Source organism: Pteropus medius, unplaced genomic scaffold (genome assembly GCF_902729225.1).
Source record: "Pteropus medius unplaced genomic scaffold, Ma_sr-lr_union100, whole genome shotgun sequence".
NCBI classification, from domain to species: domain Eukaryota; kingdom Metazoa; phylum Chordata; class Mammalia; order Chiroptera; family Pteropodidae; genus Pteropus; species Pteropus medius.
This window is the reverse complement of record NW_024352783.1, coordinates 676,766-701,162: the sequence shown is the minus strand read 5'-3', so window position 1 is coordinate 701,162 and position 24,397 is coordinate 676,766. Positions and strand designations below refer to the sequence as shown.

Here is a 24,397-nt window from a genome sequence, read left to right as displayed (position 1 = left end):
AGAGAGAGAGAGAGAGAGAGCGCGAGCAAGAGAGAGAATGAATGGCAACAAATGGGGTCACAGGAGAGGGAAAAGGAGAGGACCTTATATGTACCTGAAGCTCCTTGGCCCAGGAGCAGTGCCAGTAGGACAGTCCTACCCACTTGACAAAGAACTCTCGCTCTGATCTGCCTTGAAGAGGACGAGGAGGTGGGGCATCTGGATTTCCATCAGCCTGTTGCGGGGCTGACATTGCCACGGGTGGCTCTCCCCACCGCCAATGCAGGATCTTCTGCACTCGGCCTTTCAGCACGGGGCACTTTGGAATGGACACAAACAAGGAGGAGGAAAGAAAGAGGCAGAAAGAGCCCATCGTTAGAGTAGGAGGAGAGGGGTCCTACAAGGGAATCAAAAGCAAAGTGTAGGGGAGAGCACAGAAAGAAAGAGCTGGACATTTGGGCCCCAGAGATGGGGAAGGAGTCTAGGCTGACAGTAAACACTGAGAGATGGGTACACTCACTGTGCATCGGGGACACAGCCATTCACCGTTGGGGATGTCAGGCAGGGGTGGGTTCAGACAATGAATGTGGTAGGAGGAGATGCAAGCATCACAGCACAAGAGCTCCCCACCATCCTTGCACACGCGGCAGTACTCCATGTGATCGTCTTCTTCCTCCTTCTCTCCTTCTTCTTCTCCTTCCTCTTCATATTCTTCCTCCTCCTCCTTGGCCTCCCACTGTACCCCCTCCTTCTCCTGGGAGACCAAGTACAGATAAAAAACAGATGGGAGAAAGGAAATAAGGAGAGAGACTGGAATACAGGCAAAGATAGAACACCTAAATCCTAGAAAGGCAGAAAAGACTGGTGAGAATGAAGGAACAGGACACCTCAGTTTCCAAAAATGTTGATTTGGGGGGCAAAGAGATGGGGGGAGGACAAACTAGAATCCTGGTCACTTAAACATCTGTTACTGAGAACCTCAGGCATCTAGGGGTAGGAAAAAGACAACTGAAACCAAGGAGGAAATAGACGGGTGGGTCCCCAAGAGCCGTAAGATGGTGGCACCAAGTACTCACACAGTGAGGGCAACTCCATTTGCCCTCAGGAGCCCGGTCAAGCTCAGGATCAAGGCAGACGAGGTGGTAGGCACGAGGGCAGGTGTCGCACAGAATAATTTCCCCACCCTGCTGGCACACCTCACAGTAATCCTGGTGATCCGTCTCGTAGCCATCAACCTCCTCCTCCCCGGCCACTGCAGGACAGCCCAGGACTGTCATATATCCCAGTGGAGGCAAAGGGAACAGAGAGAAAGAAAAAGAGAAGAATTGGGGAAAGGGGGAGAGAGAGAGAGAAGGGTTGAATAAAGTCAAAATTGAAAATAAGAAAGACAACAAAGAAATGAGAGGAAAGCAGACTGACAGGATCACACATGGCAAACACCACTTACCTTTCTTCTTCTTCCTTCCTGGCCGGCCTCTCTTTAGTTTCTTGGTTCGGACAGGGCCATCAGGCCGCCCTGAGGCACTATGGACACTGCCACTGTCCAGGTCTGACTCCTCACCCTCTGGTTCGGGGCCCTCGTCACTCTGAAAAACATACTGCCCATAGCCCCATGGCTGTCAGGAAGGCCAACCTGATTCTACTCCCCTCCCCAGGCCTCTGGCTCCCGCTCTAGCTTCTTCCTTCATGGACCCTGTGTCTGGACCCCCCAGCCCATGACCTACCTCTTCCTAATGTGTAGCAAACAGGGAGGGGCCACTCACCGAGCCTCCTTTCTTCCTCTTTCCACCTAGCAGCCCTAGTTTGATTTTGAGTGGTGCCATCTTCTTTCCCCGAAGCTTCTTGCGTCCATCAGGCACTCGGGGGCTCTTACTCCGCCTCTTATGGCCTGGACCTGAACAAGGAGTGGTGGTGAGGGAGAAAAACAGAGGTCATGACATCCTGGAATAATGGAGGTCCTCAGGACTCCTCTCTTGGGGCTATGGTTTCACTGAGACCCCTTCCTGGAAAGCATTTCCCCTGCAACAACCAGGACTGAGAAGACAAAAGAGTTCTAGACTCTAATTTGAGCACATGCAGTTTGGAGAATGGGTTGACAGTTGCTCAAACAGGGTTTCTTACCTTTGCCCTCTTTGGTTTTGGCTCTTCGAATGGGTGGGGGCTGGATATCAACAGCAGGGGGGGCTGGAAGGGTGGGGGTTCCAGAAGGTGCTATGGGGGTGGCTGATGAGACAGCAGCTGACACCTGCTCAGCTACAGCTGCGGCTGCTGCCGCGGCCGCTGCCGCTACAGCAGCTGCCGACCCCTTGAAGGGGTTATTGGCGCTGAACTCTCTCCACTTGGCCCCAAGGATGGTCATCATCTTAGACATTGGGATCTTAGGATTCTTCTTAGCAATTAGGGGCCTGTAAATATAGAAGCAGAAGACTCAGACCCTTCACAGATGGTCTGGGAATACAGCCATTTCCCTTCATCAATTAAGTCTATGTACAAGCTAGGATTCCTGAGTGGTGAAAATATGTCCTAATAAGAATATCACTAATTTGAAAATAAATAGAAAGTTAAAAAAAAGTTAAAAAACAAACAAACAGAAGTATAAAAAGAAATGGAAAAAGCAAAATAAAATTTAAACACATGGAAGATAAAAAAGGATAAAACAAAAAGAATGACATCAATAAAAATGCCTTACTTTTGAATACTAGTTCATAGTTCATAAAACTTTCACATATATCTTATTTCATCCACATAGTAATACTATGAGTTGCTATGATTCTCTTCATTTTTCTAAGTTCCATGGGCCCTGATGGAGGGTCCCATCAAGTAGAGTATGATAGGCCATGCTGACTCTGCTCTGCAGTGGAGTGTTAGGCTCTTGCAGAGACATGGGTGACCACAGTGCTAACAAAAGCACTGTCTTTAGCAGTGAGGTAGGGAAGATAACAGTACTAATGACAGCTACCAGGTATTGAATGCACTCTAGGAGCCAGGCACTGATTGTACTGAAGTTTCCATTCATTCAAAGCTCCCAAAGACTCCTATGAGGTACATCCTATGATATCCCTATATTAAAAAGACAAAACCAAAGATCAAAGTAACTTGCCCAAGATGATACCAGGACCTGAACTTCAGCAGGTTGCCTCCAGAGCATTGAACTGCTATGGTAAAGTGCCTGCTCCCCAAAAGGCATCTCTGCTATTCTCTACTCTACTTGGAAACCACTGAAGCTCAGGCTCTGCTGCCAGCAATGCATCCTCCATTATTACCAGGCCTAAGGAAGAGGCTGAGGCCTTGATAGTTGAGCAGAAGAAATTGGGGAATGATGATGTTATCTCTCAGAGAACATTCTATGAGTCAGAGAAGTTATGCAGAGGAAACTGGAACTCTTAGAGCAAGAAGGGCCATCAGTCCTCACTATGTTCTGTCACTAGTGTTTTCTAACCTAGCACTGCAATTATGATCTCTTCCAGTGAAGGATTCCTGACTGGAGTCCTTGGGTACTTAGAAGTCCAGGAATTCCCTGAAATTATATGTGGAATTTTGTGTGTATGTGTTGTGAATTCCTCTGGAGATCAGTTTCTTAGCTTTTATCAGATTCCAGAGGGATCTAGGGCCTCTCAAAAATAAAGTGTCTGTTCTCGAGGACTCTCCAGTCCCACCGCACCTCATGAACTGGCTAAAGGCTTTGTAGTTGGTAAGTGTATGGTAATCCTCCTCAGAGAATACATGCTCCACGTCCTCCAGGCCCCAGGTCAGAAGCAGAGTTGCTGATGACTTCTGTTCTACCTGCTGGGAGAGACTGGGCTTCAGTGAGGTCGGTGATTCTCTAGCCTCTATCCTGGGCCCCCTACATGGCTCCTCTACCTACCCACGAACTTCCTTGTGCTTTCTGCTTCATGCTCCATTCTCCAGCCCAGTCCCCACCCCTCACCCATTACAGCCTCTCTACTTAGCACCCCAACCCCCACCCTGCCAGCGCTCTCCCTCCTCATGCCTGTCTTTAATACTGATTTTTTCCCCCTTACTCCCTAATTCTACTCACCTTTTGTCCTCCATCTCCCTCCCCTTTTTTCCGCCTCTTTGTCTTCTTCTCCTTTTTTTCTCGGTGCTTCCGTCTCCGTTTCCGACCTGGTCCAGTTCCATATTCACTGCCTCCGCTCTCTGACTTCTCCCGGTACTCATCTCGCTCAGAACCAAATTCCTCCTCACTATCCTAAGGGAGAGAAATGAAAATAACATTTCTTCAGCCCTACCATGTGCCAGGAATTATTCTGAGCACATAACATGTATTATCTCTTTTAATCTTCACAATAATCCCATGAAATAGTAACTAGTCTAGTTTTACTCATTTTTTTTTTTTTTGCAGATGAGGAAACTGAGGCACAGAGAACTCATCAATTTCCCAAGACAAAAGAGGGCTGCTGGGCTCTGAATTCATGCAGTCGACTTCCAGGGCCTGTGCTTTCAACTGCTTCTCTCTGCTGCTAAGCCAAGTCACATCCAAAACTGGGCTCTTCTCTAGGTTATAGTGAGCAAAGTTAGGGTCCCAGATCCATGAGATACAGGCCAGCAAGAGGAGGTAGAAGTCAGGTCTCCCTGACTTCATTCCCACCTCTCCCACCTCCACCCCTGTTATCAGGACCAGAGAAAATTTAAGTCTGTGGGAATGGGTCTCCTGAGCCTTATTGTAGAGACAGGAGTCCTTAACACTTACAAGCTTCTTGCGTTTTCGGGGTTTTCCTGGCTTGTTCTCCTTCTGCTTCTTAGGTCCTCGTTTTCTCTTCTTCACACCCAATGCTGAAGGCAGCAGCCGAATGTCATCCTTATCTTTGGAGCAGAGAGCACCAGAAAACCTAAGCTTCTAGGTTCCCAGTCTCTGCAGCCCCCCTACCTTACCCTTCCTCACTTGCTGGGTTTCTACTTCCCACTCTCTAGGAATTCCAGCATTAACTCCTCTAAACCTTGCCTCTCTTCATTGGATGCAAACAGAGAGTCCTTCGAGTACTCTGGGATGCTCTGGTTCTGAATGGGAGGTCAGGGGTCAGAAGGGAAGAGCAGCCAAACCACTCCCTTCTCTCTCCTCCTACTAACAAGAGACCAGGCTCTAGGCCATGGGCTCTGACTGTGGCAGGTCCTTTCAGTCGTCGCCAGGGCTGCTCCTGCCTTTCCCCTCACTTGGCCAGCTGGCATCCCGCCCAGGAACTGGGGAAGCCATGCCCAGCTGCTGGCCTGGCTTGACCCCAGCACTTGGAATGGGGAGACACAAGCTGGCAGCTCCCTAAGCCAGATGCTGAGAAGGGGGAGCCAAAGGTGGACACCTGGGTTCTCACTCTAACACCCTGGGGCCCTGACATCCTTTTTTCAAAGAGGGAGGCCTCTATTTGTATTTCTGTAGATAATCACCCAGCCTCCTGTCACCCCAACACAGCCTTGTAGGAAAAGAAATCCTCAGCTGGTCATTTTCACTTCTAGCCCACAAGCTCACAGTGCCTGGCTCCTTCATTATACCCTAACCCTACAGGAGAAAGTCTCTACCATTACATAAATATTCTTCCTCCTAAGTAGCCTGGAATCTGCCTTCAAATTTATTTCCATATCCCTGCTCCCTTTGAGAACTCAAAGGCCCTACCCTTTGTCCCTTGGTCCTTTCCTTTGTCTCTAAATTTAGTTCCAGACATCCTGACCCATTCGTATATAAACAGTATGGGATACTCTGCCTATGTATTCTTAAATGCACAAGCATACACACACACTCAAGAGCACAAATCGAGGACAGCCTGTACCTGCTTTCAGCAGAGCTAGGTCCCTAACTTTCTCCCCAGATGTCTCTGTCAGAGACGTCAGGGCTGGTTCTTTCCTCATGTCCCCCAGCCCCGTGAGGGTTCTTCCCTCATGTCTCCATGACCCCTGGACAGTCTGTGGAGACAGAAGAGTTACTCCACATAGATGAAGACACTGGTGCCACACAGATTTGGAGCCCTAGTGGGCCTCCCTTCCACAGCAAACACTAGACTAACCAGCCAGACCTGTCTTGCTCTGGCAGAGGCAGCTGTGCAGGAGGGAAAGCTGAGGCTTGGCCCAGCCCCTTGCTCTAGGACACACAATCCTTCTTCCCACAACAGCCAAGGGAAAATTAAGACCGGAGGCCTCAGTTTCCATTGCCTCAGAATGCCAGCACCTCCTTTCTTCAATGCTACTTCTCATAACTCCAGCATCCTGTGTCCTCTCCTGCAGGAAGACACTCTAGGATGCTGGGCGGGGGGCAGGGGGTCCCTGCAGAAAGCCCTGGGTGTGAAAACAGACTGAGGACTGTAATAGGAAATAGGAAGTCAGCAGCCAGCTCTCCCTAACCCTTGGGACTTCGGTTAATACGAACATGGAAACGGAGCTGTCAGGGCAGTGGCAAGGGCAGGCAAACTGGCTAAGGATCAAGGAAACAGCCTCTGTCACCACCAGCTGGGGGTGGAGCACAAGCACTGGGACCTCACAGCCAGTAAACTCCACTACCCACCCAGCAGGAGGTTTCCGAATTTGGGAAGGCAGTGGTGGGTAGAGGCTAAGTAGAATGGCAAGGAAAGGAAAGGGAGGGCAATAAAGCAAATCCAAGTCCCAACCTCTGTCTCACCAGCCACTCAATGCTGGCCTGGAGCCCAGACTCTCCCACATCCCCGGCTCAGATCTCGGGAAGACCGCGAGGAAGGAGGCTGGGCAAGGAACGGAGGGCGGAGCTTGGCAGCCAAAGAAAGCAGGAGGAGTCTCGCAGCAAGCCTCGCCTCCCGCCCGCCCCTTCTCTTCTAATCTCACCATCAATCTCTCACACATATATTTATTTTTTCTCAAATTCCCCTCCTCCCCCACAACGAACCACCATAATAGGTCTACTGCACATGCGTATTACATGCAGGGGGTGGGTTTGTGTCTTCAGACCTTTTGCACAGAAACTACCAGAATTTTCCGCACCACCCACAATCATTCCCCACCCCCACCCCAAGGAATCACATCTATATATTATGTTATATTATTTCTCTAGACTTGCCAGAAGGGGGAGGGAGAAGAAATGAGTTTTGGGTTTCCTGCTCCCCTCCCCCATCAACATGAGTGCTATTATTTTAAACGTTTAACAATGTAAGGAGACTGGAGAGGGGGGAAGGGATAAAATTGGTCTTGGGTAAGCATGTAAAACAAAATGGTGAGAAGCAAAGCAGTCAGAATGAAAAACAATAGAAAGCTCTAAAACACACAAATTCGTATTCTAGAGGATGAGGGTGGGCGGCCCAAGCAAATTTCCTTGGAAGAGAGTTATTTTGCCCACACTTAGGGAGACAGAAATAATGCAGAGGCTAAAAATATTTTCCCAAAGTTTTACCTCAGTCATCTGAGGGGGTGTATCTAGGTCACTCATTTGACTTGGTGGGCTGAAAGGGAAATAAAACTGCCCTGGGAGACAGAGAAGGTGGGTTTTCATTTCAAATAAAGAATTTAAAAAACATTTGATGTTACTTCTTGTCTGTTCAGAAAGCAAAGAGGGAAAGAGGAGCGAGTATTGACACAAAGACCCAGCTCAACCTCAGATTCTTTCATGCTCCTGTCTCACATACCCAAATCTGGGATAAAAAACACCAAACACCGCATTCCAAGTTCAGACTACAAATAGGTGACAGTTGCCAATACCCTAACCATACCCTGACATCCTTTCCCTCTTTTTAGCTCCTTGGCTCTTTTCCCGGCACTCTTCCCCACCGCCCCCAACAATTCTTTATTTTTTTCTCTCGTACAAATCAGTGGGTTCTCTGTGATAACTTTTTTAAAACTTTTCCCTTTTCCTGGTGGGAGTGGAGACTTTATCCTGTTTTCATCAGACACAGATTCTCTTGTCCTAAGCAAGCATACCATACTACTTAAAGGATATTTGCCACATAAGGCACAAAGATCAATATGACTGTTTTACGAAGAACGTGATCTTAGTCATTTTTAAGCTTGGTGCATTAGTGCTGCCTGGTACCCATGGGGCTGGTGATATGGATGTCCCCTTTCATTACCCAAGCACGGGGTGTGAACACTCTGAAGATGCTCACCTATCCTAAAGAAGACTAGAAATAACAGGAGGAGGATGGTCTGAGTGAGGCTTTTGCTGGGCTCCTGGTGCAAAGCAGTGGTCTGTCCCCTTCTACCACTGGAAGAGCTGCCCAGAGTGCCCGTGACTTGTCATCCCAGGGTGAAAGGGTGCTGAGCGATGGTCAAGCGGCAGAACAGTTGGGTGGGCAGTTCACGCCCCCCAACGTGGTCAGGGTGTGGGTGGTTTCAGCGAGAGTGAGTGACAGTGAATGGCAGCCACGTGAGAGTCACAGCTGGGCAACACCGCCACCCCAGTTTGACGGGGTCATGGGGGAAGGGGGAGGGTGCACTTGACACAAAAGAACCCAGAGCAAAGGAGAGATGAATGGGGTGGAGTTAGGGGCATCTGGTTTCCCAGACCCTCGCTTCCCGCTCCCCAATCCTAAGTGCCTGCTCTCCCTATGAAGACGCTATGAGAAGCGGGAGTAGGAACAAGTCCGATTCCAGGAAGTGGTCTGCGTGGAGTGTGGCCACCACCTGCCCCTAGTCATCAGCCGCCCACAAACATTCACACGATCCCTCCCCCACATGCCACCAAACGCCCCTGAATTGGCGGGCACCGAAGACCCCGCAGGTGGGGGGGGGTCCGATGGACACCGCCCTCCCTGCCTTCCCGACTCCAGAGAGGGGGTTAGGGCCGCGATCGCCTTCACACGCGGAACCCCTACTTTACCTCACTCCAATCCCACGGGGGCCGGAGCCCAAGGGGCGCCCTAGCGGGCGCCCCTCCCCCACACGCCCCTCCCCCACGCCGCCGTCCGGCCGCCAGGGTCTCCGCGGTCCCTCGCTCGGCCAGGGAGGGGGCCCTGGCTTCGCCTTGGCCGTTTCCTGCCTATCCCCTCCCCGCCGAGGGTAAAAAAAAAAATCTCCTCCTCCTCCTCCCCCGAAAGCCGCGACCGAGTGGCCCGGTCCGCGCGCGCAGCTCGCGCCCAGCGCTCTCCAGCCGGGGCCGCGGCGCCGGCGCCGGCGGCGGCGGCGGCGGGGGAGGGGTGCGGCGGGGAAGGGGAGGAGGCCTGGCCCCGCCGCTGCCGCTGCCGCTGCCGCCGCCGCCGCTAGCCCGGACCGCTCGGATCGCCGCGGGGCGACGGGCCCGAAACGGCGCCCCGCGCCCTGGATTCGCCTCGGCTCGGCCGCGCGGTGGGTGCCTTACCCCCGCCCGGCCTCACGCGCCCGCGGCTCCCACCCGGGCTGGGGGGGGAGTCGGGCGGCCGCTTACCTGGCGGCGGGGGCGGCGGCGGCAGCGGCGGCGGCGGTGGGGGCAGCGGCGGCGGCGGCGGGAAGAGGTGGCAGCTGGGGGGGCTGTGGCGGTCGCGGCCCCGGTCGTGGCCCGGCCCGCGCCCGAGTACTCCCTCGTCGTCGTCCTCCTCATAGTCCTCGTCGGCCGCCTCTACCTCCTCCTCCTCCTCGTCGCCCTCTTCTTCCTCTTCTTCTTCCTCCTCCGACACCACCATCTCCTCCTCCTCCTCCTCCTCGTCCCTCAGAGGCCATCCTGTGGCTCTGGCCCCCACCACCCCCCCACCCACCTGCCCGCCCCTCCCCTCCCCCGCTACCACCACCTCCTCCTCCTCCTCCTCCTCCTTCCTTCCTCCTCGGCGGCGTCCCTTCCTCCTCCTCCTCACTGCCTCCCCCAGCCCCAAAACCCTGGGCCACCCCTCCAAACCCCCCACCCCTCTGGGCCGCCGTCTGAAGAGGGGGGGCCAAACCACCCCCAAAATTTTTCTTGGAAAAAATTGAGAGACTTCCCCCTCTTTCCTCCCAAGAGAACAAGGAAGGGGGATTAAAAAATATATATGTATATATAAAAGTTTTCGACTTCTCTCTACCCCCCTCTCCGTTGCTTTAAATATATTTAAATTCTGAGGGGGGCGCTCAGAAATATTTCTCAGAGCTGAGGCACTAAGATGGCCGCCTTGAAATTATTTTTAAAACAACCCCCCCTCCAGCACCGCCACCCCCTCCATGAAGAAAGGGAGAGGGGGGAAAAATCCCCTTTTAAAACAAAATGGCTGGCCAATATTTCATTTTTCACCCCCATTTCCTTTCTCCTCTGTTACACCCCATCTCCAAGCCTCTACCCAGAAACCCAAATTTTTTCCCTTTTTTAGAACTGATTAGTGCACAGATTAATAGAGATATTTTCCTTGTTCAGTATGTGTGTGTGTGTGTGTGTATGTGCAAGCACGTGTGGGGCATGAAGGATTTCTGCATAAAACAAAAATGGCTGCTGTGACTAACTCCCCCCTTATAAAAAATATTTGAGGGGGGGGCATTAATCAGTACTCATGCTCAGTCTGACATCAGCATAAATTGTTAAAGGTTAACTAGTTAGATACTAGTCCAACTAGATTTAATTTTTTTCTTTTCTTTACTAGTCTCTTCCTCCCCACCTCCCTTCTCTTAAAGAAAAGCTTTTTTTTTTTCTGAATACTTCAGAAGGGAGTGGTTTGATGTGAAGGTTTTTTTCCCCTTCAGGCATTGAAAAGGAAAAAGATGAAATATATGTTGGTATATAACTGTTTCTGCATATCTCATTGAAGTTAAAATGCATTTAATTGTGTACATATCTTTTAAGTGAGAGGTGATAAAGGATTTTTTTTTTCTTTTTTCTTTAAAAAAGTGATAGAAATCCTAGTGACTTTTGGGGGAGAGATATGAATAGATACGATGATTGAGTTTTTTTCCAAAGGAGTCCATGTTTGATTCTCCCCTTTGCCCAGCCTTTTCAGTGATTTTTAATTGTACGTTTATATCTTCACTCTTTTAACTTCTTTACCTTACGCTCCCCAATTGCTTGAATAAAAAATTCATTTGACTTGGGAAATTAATTTAGGGGTAAATAGAACAGATTTTTAGAATAAAGCAGAAAGAGTCAAATCTAAAGATTGTGAAACGATTTTCTCTTTTCTCCTATTTCAGTATAATTCCCTTCCTCCATGATCTCCAACACTGATAAAGTGGAAGAAACCGTGGAACCATGAAAGAAAAGTGACTGGGACTGAAAAAGATAGAGGTAGGGGGTTACACTCACATTTTCATCTGATTTTGAACCATGATTTCCAACTTTACCCCAGTGTTTACCTTAAAAGTAGTACCAGAAATCAGATGGAAGATTGAAAAGAAGTCCAAAAGTAGCTTTCTCATCCAGAGACTTGATCAGAGAAGTCGTAAAATAAAATTTGCTGATTGAGCAAAGCCAGCAAAGGAAGAAGGGTGAATAGCTTGTTCTTGTCACCCTTTTTTTACTCTAGTTCCCTCTCATTCTTTTGATCTCACTTTACTCCTTCCCTTGCTTCCTATCCCAAGCCTGGGTAATCATTTCTCTCCTGGGCTGTTTCCTTGCCTCTTATGTATAGCTGCCAGCCACCCAGCAACCCCTGAAGTGTTCAGGAGCACCTTAAGAGGGAGGAGTAGGTAGGCAGCAACCAGAAAGTATTAGTAACAAGGAACAGTGCACATTTTTGCTTAGCAGGCTAAAATGCTCTTTATTGATGTGCTACTCCACACACACACACACACACACACACACTCCACACTCTCTCTCTCTAATGTACTTTATTGAGCATTGATTTCCATCTTTTTCTTAACCTGGACTTTGGAATTCTCTTGCCTCTGCTCTCATCTCATTCCTGTATGAGTCTTAACTCTTATCTCTCTTCCATTTGATTTTGTTTTGTCCTCTTTCTCAGTCTCTCTTCCTGGCCTATCTGGGTAGCTCCCTTTTTCTGTGTCTGGGCTTCTCTATATGTGTATATTTTTCACTGAGACTGCCTTTCCCATCCTTTTGACTCTCAAGTTCTATTGCTTCTAAGTGCCTATCCATCTCTGTCTTCTTTCTGTTTACTGCTGTCTTCCGGGCTCTGATTGCATGTGCCTCTTTCTCATGTATGCCTGACTCCCTCTCTTTCTGGCTTCTCTGTGTGTGTCTGGGAAGAGTGTCCCCACGTGTATGTGGGCAGCCCTGCACATCATGTGCGCCGAAGTCTCTCTGCCTCTGTTCCCTCTCCCTCTTTGCTCAGCGCCTCTGCCTGCCTGCCACATGTGCCATGAGCTGCAGGTGTGGGTGACTAAAGGTGGCTCTGTGCATTCATCATTCTCGAGAGTGTGCTTTGCATATGGATCTGTTAATTTGCCTGATTCCCCCTTTTGTCCATCTCCCCCTCTGCCTGACCACATCTCCTGTTCTCTTCTCTCCCTACTGACTTCTTGATTTTTCTTCTATCCTTGTTTCTGCCTGTCTCTCTACCTGTTTACTCCTGTTATAGTGTCTGTCTGCCTGCCTGCCTGCTGGTCTGCTCCTCCCTGACTGGCTGGCAGCCTTTCTCTCTCTCTGGTTGTCTGTCTGCTTCTCTGGCTGTTTGCCCACCACTCTCTCTCTAGCCATCTGTCTCCCCGCCTGCCTGTCTCTATCACTTTTTTAGCCTTGGCTTTTCTACCTTGCAGGCCCTGTCGTGGTCTCTGTATTGGTTTATCTTACCCTTCTACTTGTTCCTCTTCTTATTTATGTGTGTTAAATTCAAGATTTTTCCTTGCCTCCCTTTTTATCCATCTTCTTGCCTGTCTGCCCTACTTACGTGCTGGTATCCCACTGTTTAATGCTTGTATCTTTTTAGTCTGTCTGCTTATCAGCTTTTTCTCCCTTGGCTTCCTCTATCCCAATATCTTCATCAATGTTGAAAGGCTCTCTACCCCAAATCTCCCAGTGAAGCACTTGTCCCAAAGTCTTATCTACCTTCTTGCCATATTCCCTACCTTGCCTGCTCTCTCTGCTTACTTCCGTTTCACTTGTCTCTTTTTCTGTCTTTTTGGTTCCTCAGACAGTCTTCTTGCCTCAGTCTTTTTGCCATTTTCCCAGTCTCTCCCTGTCTTCCTTCCTTTTTGCTGTCTCTCTGCCTGGCTAGCGCTTGCTGTCCATATCTCTGCTTTCTTTCTTTTTTCTTCTTTTTTTTTTTTTCAATTAACTTCTAAATAGATAGTGTATACACATGGTACAAAATGTTTAAAGTACTAAAAGTGTCATGTAAAAGAGTAAGCCTCCCTTCCCATCTCTCTTCCCCAGCTCCTAATTCTTCTCCTCAGAGCCAGTCACTACTTCATGTTTCTTGATATTGTTCCAGAGAAGAGCTTACACATATATGCCTACTTGCTTTTTGCTGCGCTCCTTCTTGCTTCTCTCCCAGTTTTGCTAGATGCTTTTTCCTCTGTTAGTCTGTCAGTACTCCTTTCTACTTTGCTGGGCGTGTCTTCTCTTGCCTCTTTTTGACTCTGCTTTATGGCACTTATCTTTTTGATTGACTGGTTGCTAGTTGCATGCTTTCACTTAAGTCCTGAGGAGCACTTAGGACGGGCTTGCTCTCTCCTAATCTAGTAAGTTATCTTGACAGCATACCTCTGCTGGTCTCTTCATCACTGAAATATGTATGTATTAAGAAAAGACATGAAAGTACTGGTAGTAGTGAAAAATATTATACAAATATAGGTACAATTTAATAAGTACAGATAATTTATAAACTGAGCTTACGTACACGCAGAGTAGATAGAGGGCTGCTCTGCCTTTCCCACATCTGTATGAATTCTTTAAAGGCAATATGAATCTAGATTCTATTAAGTTTAGCAGCACCCTTTGGCTTTTGACCTAGGCCTGTCCAAGAAGTTTGTCTTCCTCCTAGTCTAAAAGTCTTTGTTTCTTACTAAAACTTTTTTCCCCTTTTCATCCTTCCTTTGGCTCCTCTCACATGCCACCTTAGTGATGTTATAACTCATTGGGGGAAACAAAGACACAGCCTCTCTGCCAGTCTCTTCAGAAAGATGATGATGAAACTTTTACATACAATGTTCTTTCATATCTGCATTTTTTACTGCTGGTATTTCTGAATTTAACAGTTTTAGCCTCTATCTCTGTGTCCCTCTCCTGTCTTTCCCTCTCTCCCTCTCACTTCTCTTTTCTTGGTGCTGTCTTTTCTCTCTGTTGAGCTCCATTCTAGCCTCTCTTTCTGATTGGCCACCTTCCCTGTCTTCTGTCTGATTGGTCTGTATCCCTCCATCACCCCATCTGTCTGCTGGATTCTTCCTCTCTGCTTGCAATAATGTATGTAATAGCACTTTATAAATTATAAAGCACTGGGTAGTATAAAACATTATTATCACTTTGTCTTCTTTCTTTCCTTATTATTTTCTTCTTTACTCTGTCTGCCTTTTTTCTCACTACTGCTTTCTGTTTGTCTGTCTATGTCCCTCTTGGTGATCTTGCCTACCTCTCTGTCACTCATTCTCCTTTCTCTCCTTGCCAGCCTGTCTGTTTTTTTGCCATCCTTCTCTTATGTTTCTTATTCTGTGTTTCCAGGTTCCTCTATATTTCTTTCAGTTCTTATGTTTCTCATTCTGTGTTTCCAGGTTCCTCTATATTTCTTTTACCTGTCTATTCTGTCTGTTCCTAGGCCTTTTATCTGTGCCTTTATATCTCGCTGTCTCTAGCTGCTTGTCTCTCTGCTTGTCATTTTCAATGTGAGCACCACTCTGTCTTTTGCTATCTTCCTATACTTCAAAAACTAAAATAAAATAATTAAAATAGCATATGACTAATTAGAAGAGAATGTTTTTTGTTTTTAATGAGAAAACCATTAAGGATAGAACAAGGAACTCAGGCATGCAGCTATCAAATGCAAACCAAATATTAGATTGACCACCCCTCCCCTGAAAAAAGAATAACATTGTAAGGGACTCCCAAGCCAATAATAAGATTATTTATTTAAAGCAAAAGCAAGAAACTTATTCAAAGCAATAGTTAACATTTTTGGATCATAGAAAGTTATAAACCCTTCCCTCAGAAAAACAGTAAATATACAAAATGTCACATATGTTTTCATGGTATCATGAATATGCTGAAGTCTGTGGACCCCAGGGTAAAACCTTGATGTAGAGAACCAATGAAAATGATTAACTGAGCACAAACATGAACTCATGCAACAAAGCAGATCACAGAACTGAAAAAGCAATTTTCAATCTATGATTTTTTCCCAAGGAGATATTAAAGGGATTCTTCGTCTTTTGAAATATATAGGTTAGTGATAATAATGAAAAGCATGTAAATGCTAAGGATATCTTGGAATTCTAGAGATGGAAGGTCATGTAAGCCTGTGGTTTCCAAAATGGCTAAGTAAGGTTGCCACCTATCCTTTCCTGGTAAGGTCTGTCCTTTGTTCTGAGATTATGTATTCCTTCTATATGTTTTTATAAGAAGTAAATATTTAATATATATAATATATATGCATGCTTATATATTATAACAATATATTTTTAAAATGTCTTTTCTAAAAATGAAGTAGATCTATATGGAAGGATGCCCATGATAGATTTTATAGAGAAAGAAAGAGAGAAAATGACTTTTTATACTTCTGTACAATTTGAACAAGACATACATATACTTCTTTTATAGTTACAAAATATTCTTAACATATTTTTATTAAAAAATGGTGATGGGTATGTAGATTTGGGTTTTGTTGTTTTTCATTTTCTTAGCACAATAAAAGAAACTCCATGTTGATCACTAACTTTTTTTTTTATGTTTTACTGGTCATTGAAATCTAAAACTCTAAGACCTACTGCTTTAATCTAACCTCTTCCTGATTTCATGAAGAAAGAAGCTTTAGTCCTTCATATATCATATATATGATTTGTAATATTTACATACCAACTATACTATTAAATGCATTCTTTAAGTCAATTTACTTTAGATGAATGTCTTTTAAAGAGTAAATTCTGTAATATTAAAATAATATTCATAAATCCTTAATTTGATAGGGTAACTATTTTTCATAATTTATTTTAAAATACAGATAATTATTAAAATAAAAATTAAAAAAAATAAAAGCATCTTGCATGCTACCAATGGTATAGCTACCATATTTTAAGAAATATCACTATAATCTAATTTTATAGGTACAGAAACAGGCCCAGATGTTAAAAGAATTGCCTAAGATCAAGTTAGTTATCAGGGACAGAACCAGGACTTGAACTTAATTTAACTTTCTACTATATACTAAATGACTTCTAAGTCAATAGGACTCCAAGAGTTCTATTAAAGGTACTAATATGTGAAATTGATGGTTACATATGTACCTATAACAACTATACTACATAACTGGCAATGGTCAATTTAATTGTATCTGCAACACTTTTAAACTTACATGTTTTTTGACACAGAGGTCCACTTCTTACCATCTACCCTGGAGAAACACTCATCATATTTATGCATAAGGTGACATGTACAAAGATGTTTCTTACAACATTGTAATAGCAAAAACTTGGAAACACCCTAAATCTCCAACAGTAAGGAATAGCTAAGTAAACTATGTAGCAATTAAGAAAAATGGGTTACATCTACATAGTCAGATTCTTTACTATGTTGTTGAATGGAAAACAAGCTGCAAAGTAATCTATACATTATAATATTTAGTTAATTTGTGTTCAAAGAAGCAAAAACAATGTACAGATACATTTATACTTATATAAATGGCTTTAAAACTTCTGGACATACACATACAAAATTGGTAACTGTGGTTCCTTTTAGGAAAGAATAATCAAGGGAAATATTTATCTTTATTAATAATTCTGAATTTTTACAATGAGAAAGTATTCATTTACTATTTGTATAAACAAATTTAAGTAGCCTTATGAGCACATTAACAAATGAAGCTAAATGGGACAAAATGTAGTATGATTTCTCTAAAGAAATCATTCCTCACTAATCTAGTTCTTTGAAGAGAAAAATATGTAAGCAAGATATAATCAATGGATTAATGTACTTAGACTTTTGAAAACATTAGTGAGGTTCTAGTTTAAAAAGTAATTAAAATATGAGAGGAAGGAAGGAAAGGCATATGTAATATGGAACCATTGATAAACATATATATATACATGTGAATATCCTTAAAATATTCCTGGAAGGAAACACAAGACACTGTAGTAGTTACCACTGGGAAGGGAAACTTATTTTTTCACTGCGCATTTTTTAAAGCAACTCGAAAATTTTTTAGTGACCAAGGTATTAGACGGGTGGAGAGAGGAGAGACTTTTTTTTTTTTTTGAGATCAGACATAAATACTCAAAATAAGTTATTTAACAATATCTGGTAGTGATGATTATTATGGACTATAAAATTTGAGTGTTCAGAGAAGAGTGATCTTGGGGGGCAGGGGTAAAGGGGACCAGTGAAGAACTTTCATATGTAGTTGTATTTGAAGCAGGCCTCAAAAGATAACTAAGATTTATACAGCATAGAGGAAGAAGAATAGCAGTCTAGTTTGAATAGGAAAGTATTTAGCAAGTGGTATGTGGACCTCATCTAACTCCAGTGGTAAATTCATGAAAGAAAGTTATAGTAGGTGTTTGTACCTCTCTAAAGGATAAGAACTGTTAATATATTAAGTGAAGAGTTGAGGCCAGGACCTTAGAGGAACCTTGAAGAATGGAAGAGAGAGAAGAAAAGCCAAAGGAAAAAAATAGAAATTGTTAAGTGGTAGGTACACCAGATAGTGTCATTGTGGTAAAGCAAGAAAACAGTTCCAGAAGGAAGGTATGATCATTGATGCTAGATGCTCTATGGAGGTCAAGAAGAGTACCCAACTGACGGTTCCTAAAAAAGTTAAATATAGAGTTACTATGTGACCCAGTAATTTCAGTCCTAGGTATATATACCCAAGAGAATTAAAATATGTCCACACAAAAAACATGTATATGAATCTTCATAGGAGCATTATTCACAATAACCCCAAAGTGGAAACAACCCAGATATCCATCAACTGAGGAATGGATAAACAAAAATAGAATGTATCTATACAATGGAATATTATCCAGCTATAAAAGAAATGAAGTATTAATATACACTACAATGTGGATGAACTTTGAAATTATGCTAAGTGAAAGAAACTAGACACAAAAGGCCACATATTGTATGATTCTATTTATCTGAAAGGTCCAGAATAGATAAATTCGTAGAGATAGAAAAATAGGCCAGTGGTTGTCAGGGGTTGGGGGAAGAGAGGAATGGAGAAAGGGATTTCCTTTTTTGTTGATGAAAATGTTCTGGAATTAAGTATTAGTGATAGGTGTACAACCTTGTAAATATACTAGAAACTCCTGAATTGTACACTTTAAAATGGTGAATTTTATGGTGTATGAATTATATCTCAAATTTTTTTTTAAAAGACCACAAACTTAGAAAAGTATTGTATTTGGCAGCTAGTTTGGGTAAGGAAGTTACATAGTAATTAAAGATGAGAAGCCATTAAAATGTTGCTTATGGAGGTTTTTAATTTTAAAATTTTATCTATTGAGAACTATTTCATATGTTCAATAGACTACATAACATATACCAACCACAAAGAATATTAAATGAACATATATATCATCTGGTTTAATAAATAAAACAGTAGTAAGATCTTTAAAGCCTCAGATGATCTTCTGTGTTCCACATCCCTCTCCTGCCCCACCCAGTCAGTATCCTGAATTTTGTGTTATCATTCCCTTTTTTTTGAGATTCCCTTCCCACATGTAACTTAAAAAAATGTCCAACCTACTTAAAAGTTGAAGGAGTACAATGAACATCTGTATATAAACTCTTTACCTAGATTTACTAATGATTAACCTTTTGCCACATTGACAAAATAACATGAGCAAATGCTTATGATCTAATGTTAATTGCATAAAACAATATAAAATCATATATATAGTATAATTGCAACCATATAAGAAAATTCTAAAAGGAAGTGGTTAAAATGTTTATAGTGGTTTTTGCTGAGTGATAGGAATAAGAGTGATTTTTGTTTTGCATCTTTATGCTTCTCTACCTGGAATTTTCTGTGAAGAGCACTATTCTATAATGAAAAAGAAAACTAAGTTTAAAAAATTAATTTAAAAAATATATGGAGAGTAGAAATAGTATCATACTAACATTTGGTCATAAAGTTGGATAGTCCCAAAAAGATAGTTTAAAATAATATGGAAAATAAACCTGGAAATAGACCATATACCTGAGGGAATTAATTCTTTATCTCCAGGGTTGCTTTCAGATCCCTCATCTTGTGTGAAAAGGCTTTTGCAGTCTGGCAATATACCCCTCCACTTCTCTTCCTCACTGTCATCTGTTTCCCTTGTGGTCATTCCTCTCATTTGTTGAAGACTGACCTGGCTCAGTCTTGCCCTCGACTTCCTAACTGGAGACCTTTCTCTCCATTCCATGTCTGGCAAAAACCAAACATTTTTTCCCTTTTGACATTGCTTTGTAACAATTTCTTAATAGTTTTTCATTGACTGGTCGGCTAGAAATACCTTACTTTCCATCTATTGTCAAGCCCCAGTTTCAGTAGAATGGCCCTGACACCTTTCCTGGTTGATTAACTGTCTTTCAAGTTACAGATTTGTCAAGTAAATGCTAGTCCCAAGCTGGCTTTCCTCCTGCCCCTCTGCTTGCCTTTGGGCCCTTTCACTATCTAGCTTTCTGGACAAGGAGAGCCATTGTCATTGCAGACTAAATTTGATGTGATTAGTAAATTAAAATCAACTAATTTTTAAAAAATTCTATAGCCTAATTATTCTAACCTTCTAATATTATAATTGTGTAACTCCTCAAATGTATTCCAGAACCAAATAATGAAGTTATCAACTCCCTCCATTAGAGACGGAGTTTGAGTCCAAGTTCTTTCACTTACTGACAGTGATGCCCGGGAAGCTACTTATCCCTCAAGTCTCAGTTCCCTCATATGTAAAACAGGGATATTAATGCCTACCTTACATGGTTGTAGGGAGGATGAAGTGAGCTAACTGACATAAAGCATTAGTTATAAGGCACTCAATAATGGTAGCTATCATTCTAAACAATCAAGTTTACTATTAGCCATTTCTCAACTCAGACAGATTCACTGAAGATGATTGCAAGGTGAGAAGATTCATGAATAGCACCTTAATCTGAAGAAGCAAAGTGCTGACTTTAGTTACTCTTGCACCCAGTAGTCAGCCCCATTTCCTTGCTTTCTCCTGCTTTATATAAGCTAAACTCTGGTGTAATAAGAAACAAACCACATTTTACTGGACTCATATAATTCTCCTAATCCTGTTGTTAGGTCAGGATCCAAATGTTAGTCACAGATATCGTTTACTGATTTTCTAATCATGACAGATGTTACATGGATGCTGGATAATGCCAAATCTTGGGAAATCCCAAGAGAAGCATTCATTACTAAATAGTGGCCAGCACAAGGAAAGAGAAAGAAGACTAAAATTTTTGAGTGCCTATTCTAAGGCCCTTTTATACTGCTGGGCATTTTCCCTATCTTATTTTAATCTCAACAACACTGTAAGGTAGTTTCTTTTTTGGTGACCATGTCCTGGTTTATGCCTGTTGTCCTTAGCGAAATTATAGTTCTATTAACTATATTTTATGGTTAAAGAAATGGATTCTAGAGAGAAGAAAGTTTCTGTGCATGGTTACAAACCTAGAAAACTCCTCCCTTCTGTAGTTGGATTTCTCCTGTGAACATCGCATTCATACCTCATCCAACTACAGCCTTCTCTAACACACCATTTCGCTGTTTACTAAATCCATGGAAACTCAGGTCCTTATCTTACTTAACTTCTGCAGCATTTCACACTGTTACCACGACCTCCTCTCAAATACCCTCTCTCTGGTTTCCATGGCACCATTTTCCTGAGTCTCTCTCACCACTCTGGCCTTTCCTTCTGAGTCTCCTTTTTCTCCTCCCCTCCCTTAGATATTGTTCCTCCTAGGCCTTCCACTTAGATCACACTTTATTCTCAAGATGACTTTGGCAACAATTACTCTGCTGATTGTCACACCTATAAGTCTAGCCCAGAGCTCTCTTTCAGGATCTAGTCCCATATATCCAGTAAGATCTGGACATCTGTATTTGCATGCCCCAGTTACTTCATACAGCTACTTTGTACAGCTAACTAAAAATCCATCATCTTCCTCCCCAACCAGATTCCTCTTCCAACATTCTCTTTTTCCATCAGTGGACTTATCTTCTCAGTCACCCAGGCCAGAAACTTAGGTGTCATCCTTGACAGGTCCCTCTGCCCCAGACCCTCTCCCAGTAAATTATTGAGTTGTACAATTTTCTCTTAACCTCAGTTCATATTCTCTGATCCACACTGCTACTAACTTAGTTCCAGCTACCGTCATCTCTTTCCCGGACTGCTGCAATATAGCATCCGTCTCTGTCTCCACTTACTTCCCCTCCTCTTTTCCCCGCTCCAATCCATTCTCTCTTGACGATGCTGACAAGTTACCTTTTAAAACACAGATCTGATCATGCCGTTCTTGCTATAAAACCCTTGACCCTGAATTGTACACTTTAAAAGGGGGAATTTTATAGTATGTGAATTATATCTAAAAAAACTAACCTGGTTTACAAAGCCTTGCATGACCTGCTCTGGCCTTAAACTCTCTTATTGCCCACTCTCCCTGGGCCTCCCATCTCCTCTTAGCTCTACTGTGCTACACTTTGTTCTTCCAAGCTCTCCATACACTGTCTCACCTCTTAAATTGTGTGCTATTTATGCCATTTATTCTTTCTCCTTGCTTTCTTCCTCCTCTTCATTTGTCTACCTCCTCCTTGTCCTTCAGGTCTCAGCCTGAGATGATGCTTCAACAAAAAGTTTTTCCTGATCTCCCAGACTAGGTTTAGGTGTTCCTGAAGCATTTTATATTTAGCCCTTTTGTTAGCATTTATTACATTATATTTGTTGATTTTATGAATATTGATTAACTGGCTCTGGGCTGAGCACTGGGCTAAGTGCTGGGTATTTGGTGGCAAATAAGAGACTTTGTCCCTGCTCTCCTGGAGTTTATAGTCTAAGAAGGTAGAAAGATGAATAATAAATAAGAAATTACACTAAATATTTTCATTGTAATTATGAGAGGGTGTGATAAAAAAATTGACATATCGAAGGGATCAGGGAAGAAGTCTCTAAGAAAATGACATTTAAGCAAAGACTTTAAGCAACAGGAGTTGGCCAAATGATGAGTGGAGGCTGGAATGTTCCAAGCAGAGGAACAGCTGGAATGTTCCATGTGAGAATGCCCTGACAGAAAAGAGCTTGGGGGAGTTTCAGAAACTTAAAGGCCATCATGGGAGACAAAGAAGAGCCTGGAAGAGCCAAATTATCAGGGCCTTGTCAATAGTATGGGTGTCCTACATCCTATTAAGAAGAGTAGAAAGCCTTGGAAGATTTTAAATAGGAGAACTTTAAAAGCTTCCCTTGGACACTGTGTTCAAGTGGAAGCAAGATGACAAATTAAGAGGCTCACAAACTTCTCTGAATCTCCCACTAAACTGTAAGCTTATTGAGAGCAGAAATTGTATCTTATTAGTGTGTCTAGAGTCCAGCACTGTGCCTGACATCGCAGATGCTCGGTATTGTATTAACGAATAAATGGATGGTGGGGCCAGGATTCCAACTTAGGTTTTCAAGAAAGGCTCTACTCAAGTATCAACACCCCAGCTCCCACTGAGACCCTTCAAAGACTACCTCTCCATCCAATCCCAAAACTAACTGGATATCCTTCCTTTTGTGTGGTTGATTGTATTTTCCAAAAAATGGCCATAGTAATATCTCACATCCAACATGCTTCCTATTACAATCTAACTTTGCCATTCTTCCCACTGAGACATAAGATCTAGTTCCCTCCCTTTGGATGAGGCAAGGTCATAAAAGGTGATTCAGCTTCCTCCTGCTTCTCTTGGGATACTTAGTCTTGGAACCTAGCCACCATGCTATGAGGAAGCCCAAGCTCCGCTCACATGGAGATGATGATAGCCAGCATCAACTTACCAGCATATGAATGAGCCATTTTGAAAATGAATCCTCCAGCTTCCAACAATTCACCCAGTTAATACTTTTTTGGAATGGAAATGAGTTGTCCTAACTGAACCCTGCCCAAATATAGATTCATTAGCAAACTTAATGATGGTGTTTGTTTTAAGGCACTTAAGTCTTAAAATGGTTTTGTTAAGCAGCAGTAGGTACCTGGAACAATATCCTATGTTTATCAGGGAGGGAGGCCGGTGCAACTCAGTGGTTAAGTGACTATCTTAATTCAAAGCCCACTTCTGCTACTTACTAGATGTATGACCTTTGGCAAGTTACTTAACCTCCCTGTGCTTCAATTTCCTTCTTTTTCCATTGTAAATAAAAACAGTACTTAAGTTTATTATGAGGATTAAGTAATAATACAAGTAAATGCAGATCTACACGTAAGACAGATCAATCTCTGTGATCATCTGAGGCAAGCCTCAGATTATTTGACCATTCCTCTCATGTGATTCTGGTTTTTTGTCTTTAGAGTACTTTTGGTATTTGTATATATGTACATGTATATCTATGTGTGTGTGTATATATACACATACAGATATAGTAGCTTTTAGTACTATCTGAAATGATCTTGTCTACTTGTTTATTGTTTATCCCACCAGAGTATAAGTCCCAATAAAATAAGAGCCTTGCCTATGTTATTCACTGCTGTATCCCCAGTACCTGGAACAGTGTCGGGCACAAAGTGCTTAATAAACTTTTTGTTAATGAATAGTACATTCATATTTCTTGTGGAAGACACCCCTAGTTCCTACCCAGTATCCATTCTCTCCTTCCACAGTAGTGGACCCTACTTTTGTTGTAGATTCAATGTAAAATACTAACCCAGACTCTGTTACAGCTAAATGTTGTTGTGTAATGCATTTCTTATCAATGAGATGTAGTCAGTCTACTAAGGATGTCTGGGAGATTTTTTGCTTTGATACAGGCACTGCCCTTTCTTCTTTTCCTCCACAATGCAGGCTAGAAGTAAAGTAGCCAAAAAGGTAATAAACATGAGGACAAAAACGAGCTACCCGAGACAGTGATGGACTATCTAGTGGAATCACTATACCACAAATACTCTATGTGAGGAGAAATTAAACCTTTGTAGTTAAGTCTCAGTAGTCAGCCTTTTGTTACTTGCAGCCAAATACATTCTCACCTGATACACTGTGGTGGAGTAATGTCATACCCCTCCAGGCTATTTATTAAAGGCAAGGGAATATTTTATTTTCCTTAATAGTCTATAAGATTGGAAGGATTTATCAGCACAAATGTTACTATCCAGATCTCTTCAGCTCTCTTCAAATGGTGAGAGTGGGCGAATAGCAAGGGACACCACATTATCTGAACCTGTTTGGCTCCTGAATTCAGACATTTTGGATAGTGGGGGTTATATGTACCATTCATTCCTGAAACAAACCTGTAATTATCAGCA

The 24,397-nt window shown here is 43.3% G+C and overlaps 1 protein-coding gene and 1 long non-coding RNA gene across 20 annotated transcripts in view; one reads left to right on the top strand and one right to left on the bottom strand.

The window, feature by feature from the left end:
* CHD3 (chromodomain helicase DNA binding protein 3) overlaps window positions 1-9,597 on the bottom strand; it is a 25,139-nt gene extending 15,542 nt beyond the window's left edge. For 8 of the 19 annotated variants that reach the window (XM_039847247.1, XM_039847255.1, XM_039847256.1 and 5 more), the window contains exons 1-10: window positions 9,308-9,597; window positions 4,691-4,803; window positions 4,019-4,189; window positions 3,641-3,765; window positions 2,101-2,384; window positions 1,743-1,873; window positions 1,427-1,577; window positions 1,056-1,249; window positions 500-733; window positions 95-298 (exon numbers count right to left, since the gene is read on the bottom strand). In XM_039847247.1, the coding sequence (XP_039703181.1) occupies window positions 95-298; window positions 500-733; window positions 1,056-1,249; window positions 1,427-1,577; window positions 1,743-1,873; window positions 2,101-2,384; window positions 3,641-3,765; window positions 4,019-4,189; window positions 4,691-4,803; window positions 9,308-9,542 (1,842 nt within the window). In that variant the 5' untranslated portion in view covers window positions 9,543-9,597. Of the gene's footprint in view, window positions 1-94; window positions 299-499; window positions 734-1,055; window positions 1,250-1,426; window positions 1,578-1,742; window positions 1,874-2,100; window positions 2,385-3,640; window positions 3,766-4,018; window positions 4,190-4,690; window positions 4,804-5,379; window positions 5,657-5,759; window positions 5,893-7,342; window positions 7,367-8,764; window positions 8,909-9,307 lie in introns of those variants that run through there. The other 11 variants (XM_039847248.1, XM_039847258.1, XM_039847261.1 and 8 more) reach the window with 10 other exon arrangements.
* On the top strand, window positions 9,128-24,397 carry LOC120589696 (uncharacterized). Its single transcript, XR_005649557.1, has 3 exons — window positions 9,128-9,228; window positions 11,008-11,101; window positions 22,860-24,397. It is a non-coding gene; the product is annotated as an uncharacterized LOC120589696 (long non-coding RNA).